This window comes from Centropristis striata, chromosome 17, assembly GCF_030273125.1.
Source record: "Centropristis striata isolate RG_2023a ecotype Rhode Island chromosome 17, C.striata_1.0, whole genome shotgun sequence".
Taxonomy (NCBI): domain Eukaryota; kingdom Metazoa; phylum Chordata; class Actinopteri; order Perciformes; family Serranidae; genus Centropristis; species Centropristis striata.
In genome coordinates, this window is record NC_081533.1 from 18,327,186 (window position 1) to 18,345,389 (window position 18,204).

Consider the following 18,204-nt stretch of genomic DNA (forward strand, 5'->3'; position numbering starts at 1 on the left):
GAAGGAAAGTTAAGTTGATCCCTCCAGGCTATGGAATGGTATATTGTCTCTATGGGTATGTGGCATAGTTCATGGTGATGCCCACAGTTGGGGTAAAAACTCAGACAGGTGTCATTTGAGACTTGTGACCCATGGTCGACACATGCATATCTTCACCTTTCCTCAAAGACACTTATTTGTGTACTAACTGCACTGCTTTTCATAAGCATATATTTCAATATGACATTAATTTAGCATTGCGTAATTTGCATTTCATTGCAACCTTTTTATTTATTGCCTTTAGAAATGCCATGACACACAGTGAAGGTCAAAACACGAACAACGTGTAGCATGTTACTCAACCTAAAGCAGTGAGGTCATGCAATAACCAAGCTATATAAACAGATAGATCCTATTTCTTGATGTTGACCACAGGAAAAAGATGTTATAGAAATAGTTCACGAGGGAAAGTTAGTGTTTAGACTGCCAAAGTAGAGTGCCAAGCCAATCCCTCACAATATCACATGGACAGTAACTTGGCCGCCCCAACAATCCATGTTTATGACTTCCACAGTGTGAAGTAGACAAGGCTTTGGCCTGGTTCTGCAGCATCTTGCACCAACACAAGGTCAATAAGATACCAACATTCACTTTCCGGGCCTCCCCGCAATCCTCACCAGTTCAAGTAGGACTAGTCATCTTGCTCAATGTCTCAATGACGTGAAACAAATGTGCCCTGATGTTGTCTGGGCTACAGGTGTGAGGTAAAGTGTTGAGCATGACGAGCAGCCCAATGTATCCCAGACATGTCTAAACTGTTACCAGGGAGGTGATACAAGACTCTGGCACTTCTAAAGCCATTCCTTGTTGAGCAACCTCCACACCCTTGGCAGTCGATTCTCTTTCAGTGAAGCAGAGAAATTTAATAATAGTATGAGAGAGGAAGGTAAATAGTGTGTGGGGAATGAATCACCTCCAGGAGTTGTGTATCACATCCATATACACATCCTGGTTCAGACACTCTTTCCGATGGCCAATCAACATAGGATGATGAAAAGCTGTGTGGTTAGCTAAAAAAAACACATCATAATCCTGAATGTCGATAGATGATGTCATAGCGTTGGTGTTACAGCAGCCAAGAGCGGAGCTGCAGTGCGTCTCTGTCCAGAGATGGCGAGGCAGCGGGTATTTTCCGTGGTCACAGTTTGGTCAAACAGCAAACTCAGCAACCACAGCCACATCTGGTCATCTGGTTATTGGCTGTTGCATATTCATACTCCGAGCAGCTGGACAGTTAAATAACTTCTACTCAAGTTTTGTTGTGTTAATATACTGTTTTTCCAGTCGGTGGGTTTGGAGAGAGAAGTCTGTGTGATTGCAATAAAACGCCTTGTGGTAGAAGAGAGGAAGAGAAGGAATCATAGTGGAGACATTTAGAAAATGTCAGGCTGTTTAGTCTTTGCATCCTATAATGCTAGCCTAAGGACACATTTCGTGAGCGCAACTGTCCACCCACTCTCCAGAGCTGGCCACGTGATGTCAGCCAGATAAAAGTGCGTCGTGTTCTCCTGCCTCGACAGCTAATCCCCAGGAACACACTATTCCTGCTCATCTTCTCAAATCATTACACCCACATCTAAAATAGAGGCAAGAATTTGGATAATAAAGCATGGCATCTAATTTTAGCAGCTGTTATAATAATATTCATGACTCAACCTGTAAGGGAATATGGGTTGATTGCTTGGATATAATGTATGGCTGTTTCTTTAAAACATACAGTATGAGCAACAAAGATAATCCAGTAGTCATGCAGCAGCAGGAAAAAAAAGATGTTTTTTTTAGATAAAAGAGGGCTGGTGAATCAGAGCGGGGACATGTCTGCACAAAGGCGATGGGGCAAGGCAAAACCACAGGCAACCATTTCAAGTTCAAACTAAACTGCGGCAATTACATGATCGCCTCGAAATACAACGCGAGAGAACGTTCACTGAGCGTTTAATTCTATCTGACAACAATAACCTCTGATCTCTGTTTCCCTCACACTAAATCTAACTTCTCCCAATGTCACCAAGTGGTGCAAAAAGGGTGAGCGCAACAGAGCACACTTCATTCAAAGGCCCATAAGCGACCCTTGATGTGGAGTTTACAAGAATAATCTCAGGTCACTTCACAAACCCCTTTTAGTGTAACGTCTAATTTAAAGTCAGCATGCATCCTGATATAGATGCTAGACCACATTTTGCTGTATAGAGCAGCGCAGTGTGTGTCATACAGCACATGAGAGTTCAGCTGGCACTGGTCAAAACATTCCTCTGACAGACCACACAAGCTAACCACTGTATGCCGCTCAAAGGCTACAACAGGAGCTACAAAGACCCCAAAGACGGAGAAGTAACGGTTGCAGGGAAGATGAGGATGGCACCGCCAAACAGAAGAGAAGAAGTGAAGAAAATAATGAAGACTTTGGGATTTCGTGACAAGACTTACAGAGTTGAGAGTCAAAGTTTGCTCCATGTATGGCGCTGTGTGCTGTGTGTCCTCAGCGCTGCTCCACACGCCTGCTGTGTGTAAACCAGTCCATCCGCTGGAGCTCCGCCGTGCGTGTGCGAGTCTGTGTTTGCAATGCAGAGAGACAGAGCTCAACGGGGGAGGAGAGAGCGTGCAGGAGAGCCGAAAATCCTGACAGCTACTGGGAGTTCAAAAGCTCCCTCTCTCTTCCTCTGCTGCCGGTTCCTCTCTCTCCCTCCCTCTCCCGCTCCCTCTCTCTCTCTTTGCTGTAAATTCCTCCTCTCTCCCTCTGTGTGTCTTCATGCCTTCCTTTGGTTTCTGCTACGCCCACAAGACAGATCTATTACCCGCAGACGTGAAAACAAGAGCTTCTAATGTCTCCACACCTAAAAGGAGAGGAGAAACTTCACACTCATGGAGCAAAAGAACCTATTTCCCAGCAGGCACCTGAATAAAACAATGTGCTTTAACTAACTCTCATTAACAGATGTTTTCACACGCAACACCTCGGAAGACAGCGTGAACACCGGCACAGCAGCCTACTAATGGTGTCACCTCTGCAAAGTTGAACACACTGTTGTCTGCAGAGTGTCGCGAGTGCAAAGCATCTGTTTGGAGCTGGAAACAAGGAGTTTGTGATGAGTGAGGAATAGGCTCATAGTGGTGGAGTAGTGCGGTGCGACGTGGGGGCATTTGCAGTAGGGTTCTGACAAGCTGTGTGGAAATGAGCAGCACATTCTTTGACATGCCCAAACAGAAGGGGATCTGACGACAAATGCGTGCATGAAAACACTCTTCACCACGAGATGCAAGGAAAACCAATCAGCGCAAACAGAATTGTACAGCAGTTCCCCCCTCTCCTGAACCAGAAAGTGACAAATCGAAGCACATTAAAAGGGATGACATATATGCTGTTCTTACTCTGGGTTGCAACAGCTACGTGTCAGAGTCTTTGTAATGACAACAAAAATAACAAGCGTTTGCTCATTCCTGTGCTAGCCACTGTGACGCACACCGCCGACCATGGAAAAAGCAACATGGCCACATGCGCCCAAATTGTTCTGGGCTCGTCCACAACATGCAGTGAGGCCACATACAGGGGTTATCCACAGGGGTCTGCCCTGAGCACTGATGGTGAACTCCAAAACAGTCTCACGATGTCCTTGTGAGTCCAGATGCATGCACCGATTCAGAGCTTATCACGTATTTTTGCTGAACTTGCCATGAGAACAGTCTCTCTGAACATCCTTCACAACAATATACAAGTGAAACCAAACACTTCGACGCCTCAAGTCGCACTACTCTCACTGAATATATAGAAGCAACTAGTCATTTAAGGTCAACAGCTTTGTCTAGTTCATAAATCTCACAGTTTGATCATTTATAATCTGAAAATAACTTCTCAGGCTTCACTTTCTAATCTGTCTCTCCTGCCTGGTGTACAGAAATTCTCCAAATCTGAAGTATAACCACCGACTTTTGCTTTATATGCAAGTCTTTTAAGTACAGTTGGTAATTGCATTGGATGGGCTTCGGTTCGCTGTGGCAGGGGCTTTTAGAAGTGTACCATCAGATCTCTGACCATGAACCCAGAGTGAAGCTCAGCCCTTGAAAAAAGACCCCAGGGGCAAATGCTAGGTGGGGATCTAATTGCCTTTGACAACCATAAAACACTCCCTGTGGTGTTATTACCTGAAATGTATAGGCTTACAATGCCTTAACACTGCATGGAGTAAATGACTGTTCTTGATTAGATGTGGTCTGAATACCCATGAGAAGTGATCTTCTTAATTTCTTTGATGTGATCTTGTAGGAAGTAGAGTGATATTGTACCCGGATATTAGCTAATCTGTGAAATATCAGTGTGTGTTTAATAAAGAGAAAAGGTCTTGCCAGTAAATAGTTATTATAGACTATTAAAAAAAAGTGGAAGTAGCTTCCATAGCCTGTTTCAGACTGCTGTTTGGAGCTGCTGCTCTGTTACACGCCACTACTCTTCCCACGTCATTTAGCGATTCTGGACTGCAATGTGAATGGACACCAATATTACGCCGTCGCTGAGTCAGTATGGATGTCCTCAGGCTAGAAGCAGACACAACTCTTTACAGCAATGTATCAGGACTTTTGGGGAAACAGTCTGAAAAGGGCTCAAAAGGTCTAAAAAAATGCTGCCAGTGCCTTAAACTTGCAATTGTATTTAACTGCCAGCAGGGGGCGACTCCAGTGGTAAAAAGAAGTCGAATTGCACAGAAGTAAATGAGAAAATGGCCTTACTTCTCACTTAATTAATTACCGTAATGAGTAAACATTTTCCTAGTGAGTTTATAGTCTCAATCTTTTCCTCAATTCTGATGTTCATTTTGTAAATTGGGCTTCATAACAGTCCACTTCTTTTATACAGGCTAAGACAATTGCACAGGGTCTACTAAAAAGCAGGTTTATTTTCCAATGGTAATATATCCCAATCTGTACAGACAGAGGTTATATTTCTTTAAAAACCAAACTGAAGCAATCCTTATCAAAATGTTTTTCTTATGAGGAAATTGAACGTCAACTAGTCTTCACTCCTTCAACAACTGCAGTCAATACAGCCCAAGGCAAAACAAACAGCAGACCTCTGTTTGCACAGCAGTGAATACAGCAGAAACTGTTTGAATGGAAATTAATTTACTACTAGTGCTTTAAAAACGGGTGTTTCTCTTGCAACAGGCAATGAAACATTCTTGGGTTGGTCATCAAAACGCATGATATACCTGCGCCAAGAAGCATTAATCACAAGGCTGAAGCAGATCTAAATTAGCAAAATGCGTTATAAAAGCAAGTTGCATAAAAATAAAAGAAATTACTCTCAAAACAATATTATTCCAGCATCGCAACTCAAGTTTTATCAAACACAAACTGTCATTATGCGGACAACCACATTCTATTTTCCAGAATACATAAATTCCAAACCAAGCTCAGCTTACTTTAACTGTTTAAAGTGTTTTTGACATATCTGACAGTTAGAGCAGCATAATGGACAAGCCTAGGTCTGTCTGTCATAACAGAGTAGGTGTGGAAGTCCAGGTAGAAAACATTATGTAGCAAAGCAAGCTCAATGTGTAAGAAAGAGAACCCAACACAGTATCACAGGTGTGAAAGCATCCAGCTTTTGGTCCAGTCATGGTTACTTTGTTACATGAAAAATAGTTCAGAATAATAAGTGTGAAGTAAAAAAACTGATTTCAAGCTTTTCGCCAGTTGTTAGAGATGATTGTGAAGCAATTATACTTTTGATAAATGCAACCCAATTTGCAACTGTTAGGAAGCCATAACCATAGCAACTAAACATAATGAAAAACATCACCAAGCCAACAAAAAACATAGTGAGGGGATCTTTGCACATTAGCTGACTTGGAGCACAGAAACAAAACAAAAATACATGATTTACAACTTGTTTAAAAAGACACCCTGCCCAGAAACAGCCCAGTCAAAGTAACACAAACAAGTTTCTTCCAATTTGAACATACAGTAAGGGTAAGGGGGGAGAACTATTACGTAAACCAACCCTGAAAGAAAGCATAAAAGTTGTGCTATGCAGCTGTCGTAACCTTTTATAGCCATCTTTAATCCTGTGGCTATAGATCTTGGGCAGACCTGCCTAGAATCTGGAGCTTTTCAACAACGGTACTGTTTCGTGTGTTAGGACAATCCTGAGGAGCACTCTGGTTTGCCTCTTTGAGTACAATGTGTGGTCTGCGGGTGTGTCTGTGTGCGAGTCGGACTGTGACTAATGCGTTGATATACAATAGAGTATGCCACTTCTTGGTTTGTTTTTGTGTCTGTTTGTGTGCTTTCAGAGCAATTACGAGATGTGGAATCAGTGTGCGTGTGTTTTGGTGAATATGAATCAGTGTGCATGAGTAATGCATGCATGCAGAGAGCTCCTCTGCAACATTAATATGAGAAAATGTGAGCACGATATTCAGTGGTGCAGCAGTGCTCATTAGCGAGGCCAAACAAACAGGACCACGCCTCTGGCCCGCACAAAGACCACTTTGTGAGCAACCCCGTGCCACAAGTGTAGCAGCGAACGCAGAGTTCAAGGCAACGGAAATGAAAGGTTAGAAAAGAGCTGGAAGTGGAGCAGGGGGATGGTTCAGCTGAATGTACACATTAGTGTGCTAGACCACTAAAAACCACTGATGATTTTTCACTGTTGATAATAACAAACAATGGCAAAATGCAGTAGAGTAAATCAACTGGTACTGGACCTGTAGACAAGACAAGAAAAGAAAAAATATCCTTTTTTTCTTTTTGCCATGGTGTCTAAAGAGGTATCGAGTATTGGTTTTTTTTCGTTAAAAAACTTAAAATTAAACAATTCTGGTATCATGACAACCATATCATGACAATTTAATTAAATCCTATAAATAATTGAAATTAAACCTTCAGAAAAACCCATGAAAAAGAATAAAAACTAGGCACCTACCTCAAGGTCATCCAGCGATCGTGCCAGGCTAATACGTTTGGCAGAACGGCGTTTAGAGGCACGGGCAACACCCATACCCCAAAACCTGGAGCCCTATGACATGAAATGATAAAAACACCAATAGTTAAGACAGCAATGCCCTTGAACATACCACTATGTGAATTACTCTGAAATAATTGAAAGTGTTTTTGTGCAATTTTTGACCAAAGTTAAGACTTTTTAAGTGTAAGAGAAAATGACACAAAAAATTACCAGGTGATTTTGTGCTAAGCGAGTTGGAGTAGATGGCCAGATATGTCAGATTTGACAGATTTCCCTGCTAAAGCTTCTTCATTTACATATTATGGGGATCAAGACTTCTCTGACAACATGCAGACTAGTGACATAAAGTTAACCTGAGCTACTACCTTGTTTCAAAGGTCCAGAGACAGAAGCATCAATTTAAGATCAGACAGAACCCCTGTGGTTTTCTTTCTTTTCTTATAAAAAAGATAAAGCCATTTCAGCAGCCAACCCTATTACTATGATTGGAAAGGTTCTGTCTAATGTTTCACCCAGAGTTTTAAGAATTGCACATAATTACCACTGCATGAAATGGGCTCTACCCTGTAATTTGCCTAGCTTCCTGTGCAAGATTGTCTCCTTTCTGATCTAATGCAGGCTGGGGACAGGGACACAATCAGCTTCCCGATTCATAAACACAGCAAACACTTTGCTTAAATAAGGTCAAAAACACCTTTAATACTAGAAATGGAAGTCTAAAAAGTTTTTGGCTGACATGGACATGACCTTGAAACCCTGCATTTTAGCCGGTATTTACAAAAAACATGCATGCATGCCAGCTAACTGCATTCATCCCCATGGCTGAGCGGAATGAATCAATTCAGAGATAATACACATCATGATTTCCTGAGGGAGGCTCATTTCCGGGACTACATGGATACACAGGGCCATCTTGTGGGCAGAGAGGACAGCAACAATAAAAAAAAATCTGTTTCCCTCTCTGCAGGTTTATGTCAATGACATCATTGACTTAAAACAGGTGCTTTATGAGTTCAATTCACACTCAGCACCAATTGACCGTTGAAAAACGGGTATTGTATTTCGCTTTAGGTGCCGCCAAAGTCAGGCTTACTAACACCCCCTCAGTGTCTGGAAACTCAACTCTGTGTGACCATTTAATACTTCCTGTGTCGCTGCGTTAAACATGAATGAAGTACAGAAACAGATGTCTTAGTGAGACTTTGCTTACAATGGAACTATTTAATGTCACTGTGTGTAAGGATTTCTCATTCACACATGGCTAAGAAATGATCTGCTAGGATAGAGTACGGTACATGTGAGCACAAAAATACTTTGTGGTATTTAAAATCAAACATTATCGAATCTAGTAATGAAGTTTTAAGGAAAGGTAAGTAGCTATGGGAGAATGTTTTCAGATATAATCAAAACTTTAATGTAGACATTTATATTTTTTCACATATTAAAAGGTGCAGCATGAAGTGGACGAGGATCTGCTGCTGTTTTCTAGGCTGGTACCCCACATTGTAGTTGCAGCAAGCAGTTAAAAAATAGCCATGACTGAGAATTTAATGTTACTAAAACAATAATTAATACCAGAATTAAGACCCAAACATTTGGCCACAAGATGATTAAGAGGACAGGAAACAGATAAAACACATTTCTGCTGCACAGAATCATGTTTATCTTGTCAGACTTCTTCAGTCTTTGCCTTAGTTCTTCTGATGTATTATTCAATATGTTTTTGTCACTGCAGGCTTCTAGAGGTAAATTAAAACACAAAAATCATTGCTTAAGCACACTGGTCAACTACTACAAATATTCAGTGGTAATATGACATAGCATGATATGACAATATATATCATCAAAATGATGCAAAAATGTCTATCTTGAATATTTTTAACTGCTTGGATCCACGTTAACTTTTTGTCAGCGTCATTCACTAAACAGATTTTTTTACGTAATTTGAACACTCAAGGTTCTGATCCTTGCATGTGGCAGCAAAGCTGGAGTGAACAAACAACAAACAAACTGTGGTATATTGTGATATTTATCATTATTGAAAAATGAAATTATCTATATCGTTGTGTCCAGCCCTGATACACAGCCTTGCTCTAACCTCCTGAGACCCAAGCTTTTGTTTGGTATGTGTTGTTAGTTTCTCCTAGATATTTTGGATCAGTAGGATCTGATAAGTACAAAAACTAAGCATTGTCTTTGAACAGGAAGTAGTTTTTGAAAAAATAAATATGGGTTAATTTTACTGTATAACACAATTAATTCGCCAGTGTATAAAACTGTTTATTTCATTACATTTACACCCTCTTATTTAAAGAACGATAGTAAAAGTCTATTCCTTTTCAAATGAGTATTTACTGATTAGCAGTGTTGTAGCTTGTTGCTGTTGCTTAAAATAGTCAAATTTGCACAGAATATCAAACAAACATCATTAGGCACAAATAAACAAGTTTTAACCATAAAATCTGATCAGATTTTGTACCTGGTCCACTTTTTTTCTGGGGATAAGCTGTTGATTGACTTCACCAAGATGCTGCCATCTGATTTTTACACTGATTGATGTATTGAGTGTGTAATACTGAGGACAAGCAGAATTAAGTAGAAGGTCCAGAAAACCTAAAATGAAATGTCCACATATGAGGACGCAGGGTCCCAGGAGGCTTAGTAAGCTGTGGACGACGTGTATTTACCACAGATGACCTGTGTGGCCTGATAAACACTCCTCAATAACATTGTAAAGGTAACATCTACTACTCAGAGAGAAATTCTGCTGCAGAATGTATTTTAAAATGCAAAAAAAGTTTCTTACTTACATTTTTGCAATCTTTGCGTTGTTTATCTCTCTGTTCAAGAAACCTTTTGGTCCATTCCTCTCTGGGAGGAAGCATCGTGACCTGTGCTGAGCAGTACCTATCTGATGGGATCTGGCTCATAGGCGGAGGCAGGTTAGTGGTGCCGCTGCTCAGGCTAACGCTGGAGGACCAGTTGTTGGTCACCTGAAGCTCAGGATCACTGCTTAGGACTTTAGCCCACTTTGGCTTCGAGAACCACCTTTGGCTGTTTCTGAGAGGGTCTCCAAGGAAGTTTGCTTTTTTACCCAAAGGCAGAGGAGGTGGTGGGGGCTTAAACTGGAACTCCAGCCTGGGTGGGGGACCTCCATAAAAGCTATGAAGAGAGTCAGGGCCAGGTAGTGACTCTGAAAGGGAATGTGTGCTGGCACTGTTCTCTGGATTCAGGTTTTGGCCATTCTTGGAAAGCTTAATTGGGGTGAGGTCTTCAGCCAGGGGATAATCCCATGGACAGCTGGGGAGGTGGGCTCCAGGGTGGTTTCGGATTGCAGAAGGGAAATCCCTGTCCGCTCTCTCCTCAGGGGGTGACGCATTTCCAATTCCACTGTCCCCATTGCTGCTGGCGCTGCCTTGTTTGCCTGTGCTGCCGTTCTCCTTTGCTTGCTGCTGAGCCTCAATGTCCAGTTTGACTCGAAGCCTCTCCACAGCCTCTCCCATGTCACTGTACAGGACTGTGACAAAGTGAAGAACATCTGAGGGAGTCTGAGGGAATTCAAGGCAGCACAATGCATCTGGATCTGGAGTGCAGCCGAAGCCAAAGCGTCCAGCAATGCCTACATGGTCCTCATGGTTTCCAAGTTCAGGGTCAATGAAGAAAACATGGCAGGAAGCCCGCAGAGGACCATCCTCAGGTACACGGCCATTGATTATATGTGCTGTAGTGACCAGGCATAAAAAACGTGGGTCTTCAGCACACACGGCGCCTAAAACCAGGTTCTCGGCAGGAAAGGCTGCCAAAACAGCTCCTGCGTCGTCACAAAGTCGGATGCAGTCAAACATGATCTTCATCATCACCAGAGTATGGGTATTCTGCTCTGTTCCTAACTGTCGTATTCGCTCCCTAATGGCTCTCAAACAGTCCTCCTCTGATTCTGTAGGGTTTAAAATCAGCTCTGTGGAGCTCAGGTAGCCCACCACCAAAGTCATGTTCAACATACCCCAGTCTGAATTAGCTTCTTCTGTGTCTGTAAACACGGAGTCTGTGTCCCCCACTCTGGAGGTTTCCTCCTTTGGCTGCTCGGCTAAACAGTTCCACTGTTGTGACCACTGGGACATATCAGGCTCTGACACCGGCCTCTGTTTGGTGCTCATAGCATGACTTGAGTTAAAGGAGGAATTGCTTGGATCATATGAGATAGTCCGGAGAACACCTGCCTTTTGAAAAATACCATTTTTCTGGCCAATCCCAAATTTCGCATCATTAAGAATGGGGTTCCCCATGATTCGGCTTGCAGCATGCACCACCACCAATTGCAAGGGTCCCTTGCAGCTGCCAATCAACTGCACCACAGTCTCATGCAAAGCAGTGGACACGTCAGTTCCATTGATTGCCATGATGTGATCCCCCTGTCTGAGTCCAACCAGGTCAGCAGGGCTTCCCTCCAGGATGCCACTCAACAAACATGGCTTCTGTCCCGTAATAGTAAAGCCATACCCTGCCCGACCACGGATGACCTCCACACCCCTCAGCTCACCGACTGCATTTAAATCCAGACGCCTCCTTGCGCCCTCAGGCTGTCCTTGTATCCTCATCTTTGTTGTAGGGTGCTGTGAGATCCAGTGTCTGGGAACTGAAACACTTGCAGGTTGCCAACACTATTGTGTTGTTGTCATCCTAAAGTTACACAAGGTGGGAAACAAAAACAGGAAGAAACAAAATTTGAGAAGTTTGTTTGCCATACTTGAAATTATACAAAATATAAGAACAGAGTTCTCACGCAGAACTGCAGAATAATTCAACTCTCAAAAGAGACATGGTGCAGCACAATACTGAACACTTTTTTTCATTTTCACTTATTTATCTTTCAAATTCCTTGTCAGTTTGTCAGTCAGAGTTTGGTCTGAAACCCCTAAAAATGTATCTCAGTTATCTGAGACTAAAAGAAGCAGGACATATTTTGAGAGGCTGTTTACAAAAAAAATGTTGGTCTTTTTTTGATCAAAAAGTAACTTAAACAATTAATAAAACATAATTTGTTTCCTAATCGATTAGATCTACATCACTCAGTATAATAATTACGTTATTATTTTATAATTGATAACTAAATATTTTGGTTCAGAACATTTCTTAAACACAGAAATACAAATGCTCTACAATACACGCTTCAGCAATCAAAAAAGGGGGGATGTTTCTTAAGCTCTTAGTTACTATTACTAAATAAAATAAAAACTAACATCAATCTTATTTAAACAATTATCTGTCAGATATAAGACACGGAAAGCTTTTATGCTCCCACACAGCTTGCAGGGTGTCCACCCCTCCACCCACTCCCCCAAACACAGTGCCAGCTGGCTCCCTACTCACCAACAACACTAAATGACAACCAGACCCCTCGGTTTCGGTCAACCACTGTTTTTAAATGTTCCAATACTCCACTCACCACCGAAGTTAAACACTTTAAACACAGGAAACACCTGACGAAGCCGCGTGGTTTCTTTATTTTGTATCGAGAGAAAAAAGTTAGCTTAAACCAACGTTACGCTAAATCCAGAAACTATCACCACAATGAGGCTGTGAGAGAGAACAAACTTTTTAAGAAATTACCTTTTTCAGGGCTGAAAAGTTCCAGAAAAGCTCACACGAATTTACATTCACGCTGCCAAACGTCCTAACTTTTACATTTTCCACACTAAACGTCCATGTTTTAATAATGAAAAGCAATATTTCCCTGCAGTGATTCAGTAGTCCATATGGCACCGCGTTACAGCACCTCCCTCCATTCACTCACCGCGGAGATCACAAAGCGTCTTTCATTGTAACCATGACAGCATAACGTCTCTGGAACACGTGACGTCCCTGTCTGACCAATCAGCGCGCCCGTAACGTTCAATATTCAAACGATTGGAGTGACGCTATTGGCTGATAGTGATGTCGGCAGAGTGTGTTTATTTTACGCTAAAGTAAGTTACATTTAAATGCCTAGAGACTTTTATAGTAAACAACACCACTTAAATATAGAAATTCTGGATTTGAGCGGCACTGTAAGCTCACGGAAACACGTCAGGAAAGGGCACGTTAAATTTAAAAACGCACACACGTGCATATAATGTTTATAATCTCCCATTATAATTGAAAAAACAAAATAATTTAGTCTTACCCATATGATTTTGCTATTGGTGCAGTATGTCTCTATTGCATGTTTGTCGCCTCCCTGTCTCTTCCACACTGCACTGGCGCAGCGGCACTTGACTGTCTATAAACAATACCTTACTGGTCAAAGGGCTGCAACGGTTGCACACACTGTCACATGACTTATAACACGTGCATTTGCAAAAAAAAAAAAAAAAAAAAAAGAGTTAAATATTACATGTTACAATATGATTAATCATAAAAAGCCTAATGTCATTAGAGAACTGCTTATTTTTATTATAGTTTTGGTAACATCAATAAAACTTGCAATGTTTTTAACACCTTGAACCAACAGTACTGCATTTTATTTGTTATGTTGAAGCAGTCTCTTCAGTGGACTTGGTGTAGTGTGTGATGGAACTAACTTAATCCCCAGTTTCTCCAAATCCTCTTAAAATAGGCTGAAAGGCAAAGACCTTAACATTCCGGCTCTATCAGGCCTTACCTTCTGTGTAGTTTGCATTTCAATAATTACTCTGCAGTAACAATAAAAGACAATAAATAACGGTGGATGGAGATGGTGTTGTTTTATTCAGCAGAAATGCAAATAAGAACAGAACATTCTGTGCATTTTGAAGTATTGAAATGTCAGAGAGAAAAACAGTTTTTTTCTGTTTGTCTCCTAGTTTGCATTTATATCTAATCCTAAAAGCACAATGTCACCCACGATTAAACAATACATCTTCTTTGTTTGTTCTTAATCAGTCCGGTTAGAGCGCAGGCAGATGTCCAATCAGTGTGGTTACAGTGACGCACAATCTGAATTTGCAAAAAAGGGATAAAATGGATCAGTGGAGGCAATTGTGTTAATTGCATCGAAATAAGATTCACCTTGAAAATGTGTATCAGTTGAAGACAGGAAATGTAGCCTACCTTCATTGTTAGAAACTCATTGTGGTCACCATCAGAGATACCATCTTTTCCAGTATGTTTTCTTTACAGCCACATCTGTTTGACATTGTAGCCTATGAAGTCCAGAAGCAATTCTGTCTCATACAAGGGAGACAGTAGGACTGCATGTTTTAGTAAAAAGGACGTGTTTCGAGTTTCAGTTGGTTATGCTGCCATTTGATGACAGATTCCTTCCAATCACTTCAATAAGAACAGGGATTATTGCCTCAATGTCTGCTTAATTATGCTACAAATTGCCCTGTTTTGACATCAAACGCTCCTCACTTGTAATTATCCTGGCACGGTGAAAAAAGGAAGTGACAAGATAAATCGTTTTTTTGCAAGGCTGTTGTTCCCACAGTGATTTAAATAGGGTACTTGACAAATTATCAAGACAGAAGATCTGATACAGCTATCCCTACAATGAAAGCTCACAGTGGAGCCTAATGTACGGTAGATGCTGAAGTGCCAGTTGTTGTAATTATGGTTATTAACATGGTCATCTGCCATCAGTGATATTCAGGCTGATAACACCTTCCAAAATCATAAGGCATATTATTGTGCCATCTCTGCACTGATAACAGCTACACTTTGACTTATGCAACATGATAACCCTTAAGAATGTTCCATGTCGAACTGAGATCAAAAATAAATATATTTTATTCTTGCTTCAACAAAGCTATAGATTAGGCAAGATCATGATCACTCCCCGATAACCACAACCGCCACACATCACGGCTTCACTGTATCTTTGACCCCAATTTGGCTCTATGATGCTGACGTGGTGGAGGGAGGCTGGATCATCTTCTCCAGAAGGTTCATCATACGTTCCTGCAGCTGCAGACACTGGACCTGGAGGAGGTTCTGTTGGTGCATGGCTCGACGGACCTCCATGCACGTCTCCTCTATAGCGCGACTCGACCTCTTTTGTTGCTGTAACATGGCCTGCATCACTCGCAGTTTCTTTCTCTTCATGGACAGGTGCTTGTTGGCATGTCTTTTCCTGGCTGAAGTCGGGTGAGAGCTGGAGAACAGAGGATAGACCTTTATTTAATAAGAGATCACCTCTGGGTGCAAGATATCATTGTTCGTCCTTCAACCTAAAAACAGTTTGTTAACAACAGCAACTCTGTCCCGAAGCCAGTAATCACAGAAATACAGTACCAGAACTATTTTAAAAGAAGGCTAATGACAAACACTGAACAAACAAATGGAATGCCCTTCAAAAGCCAAAATTTGAGCTTTTTAAGACCAAATAAACTAGATGGACTTACAATAACTATTTTCCCCATAGACTGTACACATGCTTTGTATACAATGTATGGTTTTACTCTATATTTTTTTTATTCTTATGTCACACATGTATAACATAAAAAATATATTGTATAGCATTTAAGATAGCTAAAAGCTAAAGCTAGCTGAAGATAATCAAGTCTAAGTTATGGCTAAAGCTAATGTACTTACTCCCCCTTTTGCAGCATGATATGCCATATATGTATAAATTTAAAGAAAACAGTGTGTAAAATGTGACGTTACTACAAACTAACTACAGTTAAACACCAAACCAAATAGTAAGGTACAACTTTGATGCTAAAGCCAGAGGGCTAAATCCAGTTGTTAGCAAAAGATAACCATGGCTCGACTTTGCTAAGGCTAAATGTATTTTATTTTCCCCACAGCTGTTTACTGTAAATGAAACATATCAAGTAAAAATAAATAAATCATAGAAATTGGTTTGTTATCCTGCATAAAGAAGGCATCATTTAAATCCAGTCATGCAGAATAAAAACTTTAAAAAAGCTAAATCACCCAAGCTAAAAGGGAACTAGCCTAGCTTAGCAGAATAGCAGCATCTGCCAGTCCGTAGCTCACAGTTGTTATATTTGGATAATTATTTGAATAATTATAAGAAGTTAGATAGCTAATGTGTTTTTCTCTACTGTAACTTTCGTCTTTCCCACAGACAGACCTGAGACAGAGCAGTTTGGTTTGTGTTCCCACAGAAGTTTTCATGTTTAGGCTTTGTAGCTCATAGATACACGTCTGTAAGAACAAAACACACACACACATTGTGTATCACAATCTTCGAACGAGACTTGGACGTCATTGGTAACTGGCCAATAGAGCTTGGTTTGTGTGTAAGTCCAACTTCTGTAGAAGATGAAAATGTGAATTATTAGAGAGATCAGGGCTCATTCTGACTGGGATCCTTCGATTGTTGTCCATCTGAGTCCAGCTGCAGAACTTTACCTGTGACCTAAATAAAAGCCTGCTGCATTGAGGCCAGTGTGTTTCTCTGGTTGTTTACTCTTGGGCTTCCACTCAACGAACCTGAGACCTTTACACAGTGGTTAAGCTACTTTTACAGAATTGTAAATAATTCTATTAAGTTCAGGGTAATTTTTAACACATGGCAGAAGAAAAGCTAAAAGAATTTTTAATTTTGATGAAACAAAATTAGTTTGAATCTAAATAATTTGTTTCCCTGTGGTTCGTTTTCTGTTGAAAACTTTAAATGCTTTTTCTTTACTTAACAGTTTTTTGCTGTAGTTATGGCTCTTTGCTCTCAATGGTGCAGCTCTAGAGGTTATTCTTAATAACTTGTTTACTTGTTAGCTTGCACGTTCAGTCTTGACGTCTGAGTCCGCAGTTCTGCAGCTGAGGAAGACAATGAGATATGGCGGAAAGCTAACCTTGAAATTCCCAAAATATTGATTGTAGACATAAAATTAATCTGAATGCAAGTCGTAAAAGCATGTATTCTAGAGACTAAGTTGGATTTCTTGACTATTTGGTTTGCAGTTATATTTTTAGGATAAATGCAACGAGAAACACATGTAACAACATGACAGACTTAAACTTAAACAGACTTAAACAGCTTTTGGAGATCACTTTCCTGAGAGAATAAAAAGGACAGTTTCAGTTATCAGCCTGTCGTTAACACCCACACACACACACACACACACACACACCATGTGTCTCCTCTGTTCTCTGTTACCTGGAGCCCTGTGTGTGCTCACTGTCAGAGCTCAAAGTTTCCAGCTCTTCTTTTATCTCCATCTCGTCTGAGGAGCCTGTGTACTCTGGCAGGAATCCCATCAACCCCTCCTCTGACTGGGGCACCAGGTTGTCTGTGGACTGAGAGGAAGTGGAGGGACCTGCAGCGGAGCCCTGGAGCTCCAACTTCACCCGCCCGTTCTCCAGCGGCTTGGAGAGGATCTTCTCTATGGCCTTATAATACGGCCAGTCTGGCGTCTCCCCGCTTTCACCGGCTATGCTCTTTAGTCTCCTGTTGGATCAAAAATAGATGTTTAAAGTCATGCAACAGCTAGAGTTTGAAGTCACACATCTGTTTGGACATTTGGATGTGGTGTACTTGCCTGTACTGAAATGACATGTTGGTGATTTTCATCTTGATTTCCTCTTTGAATCGCTGCTCTCCGGTCAGCTGGAAAAACCTCTGGGACATCTTCTCGTAAACCTTGGCGTTCCTCTTGCTCATTTTCAGTTCGTTGTGGTGTTCCTCCCACACGTACAGGAGGGCTTTCATTTCACCGTCGGTCCAGTTCGGGGCCCGCCTGTGTTTCTCACTGTGACCTGCCATGAGGTAGCTGAAACCGTCCTCTGTTGCCATTTTTTAAATGGCTTCTCTTGGCCTGTGCCGGCTGTGTTTTGCAGAAACAGGCTCTGTAGTGGTTCAATTTGAAAGTCTTTTACTGTGCTAAGAGCTGTGTTCAATCTGCAGTGAGGGAGTGATACATGCAAGCAGGCACACACACCGTCCTGCCTGTGCCCTTCCCCCTAGCCTAGCTGAAAGAGGACTCAAAATGGGGCCTAAGGCGGGAGAGGAATCCGGTTAAAAGCTTTTAGTGATGCGTGATGTCACTGTGACATCAAGTTGCCTTGGCAACGGGGAGGGAGGCACTTCATTTTCCCTCCCTCTCCTCTAACCACTCCCATATGCTCTCCTTTCCCCTGCACTCTGCTCCACTGGCAGCACAAAAAGCTTTTAGCTGAAAGGCAGCAGTGTGAGCACATGAGATTGCTGACAGTTTTGAAATATGAGCCTCTGGGGAGGAGAGAAAAAAAAGGAGAGCTGAGGGTATGTGTTTCCCTGG

The 18,204-nt window shown here is 41.5% G+C and overlaps 2 protein-coding genes across 6 annotated transcripts in view; both read right to left on the reverse strand.

Annotated features, from left to right (window-relative positions):
• rgs12a (regulator of G protein signaling 12a) overlaps positions 1 to 12,798 on the reverse strand; it is a 38,545-nt gene extending 25,747 nt beyond the window's left edge. For 2 of the 4 annotated variants that reach the window (XM_059354872.1, XM_059354871.1), the window contains exons 1-3: positions 12,611 to 12,798; positions 9,811 to 11,680; positions 6,959 to 7,051 (exon numbers count right to left, since the gene is read on the reverse strand). In XM_059354872.1, the coding sequence (XP_059210855.1) occupies positions 6,959 to 7,051; positions 9,811 to 11,598 (1,881 nt within the window). In that variant the 5' untranslated portion in view covers positions 11,599 to 11,680; positions 12,611 to 12,798. Of the gene's footprint in view, positions 1 to 2,466; positions 2,743 to 6,958; positions 7,052 to 9,810; positions 11,681 to 12,610 lie in introns of those variants that run through there. The other 2 variants (XM_059354873.1, XM_059354874.1) reach the window with 2 other exon arrangements.
• An 885-nt stretch (positions 12,799 to 13,683) lies between these two features.
• msantd1 (Myb/SANT-like DNA-binding domain containing 1) lies at positions 13,684 to 17,984 on the reverse strand. Of its 2 annotated transcripts, XR_009395985.1 has the most exons (4): positions 17,467 to 17,984; positions 17,085 to 17,375; positions 14,069 to 15,110; positions 13,684 to 13,954 (listed from the first exon to the last, which is right to left on the reverse strand). XR_009395985.1 is itself a non-coding variant. In XM_059355097.1 (3 exons), the coding sequence occupies exons 1-3, from the start codon at positions 17,718 to 17,720 to the stop codon at positions 14,855 to 14,857; spliced, it is 801 nt and encodes a 266-aa protein (XP_059211080.1). In that variant the 5' UTR covers positions 17,721 to 17,984; the 3' UTR covers positions 13,684 to 14,854. The 2 variants fall into 2 exon arrangements, 1 of the variants encoding a protein (XP_059211080.1); XM_059355097.1 differs by having other exon boundaries at positions 13,684 to 15,110.
• Positions 17,985 to 18,204: the final 220 nt, after the last annotated feature.

What these genes read in the sequence shown, in the direction of transcription:
- msantd1 (XM_059355097.1), bottom strand. Translation starts at nt 17,720, where the DNA reads ATGGCAACAGAGGACGGTTTCAGCTACCTCATGGCAGGTCACAGTGAG. An exon ending in AACATGTCATTTCAGTACAG is followed by an intron (nt 17,376 to 17,466) that starts GCAAGTACACCA and finishes TTGATCCAACAG; the next exon opens with GAGACTAAAGAGCATAGCCG. An exon ending in GAGCACACACAGGGCTCCAG is followed by an intron (nt 15,111 to 17,084) that starts GTAACAGAGAAC and finishes TCTGTTCTCCAG; the next exon opens with CTCTCACCCGACTTCAGCCA.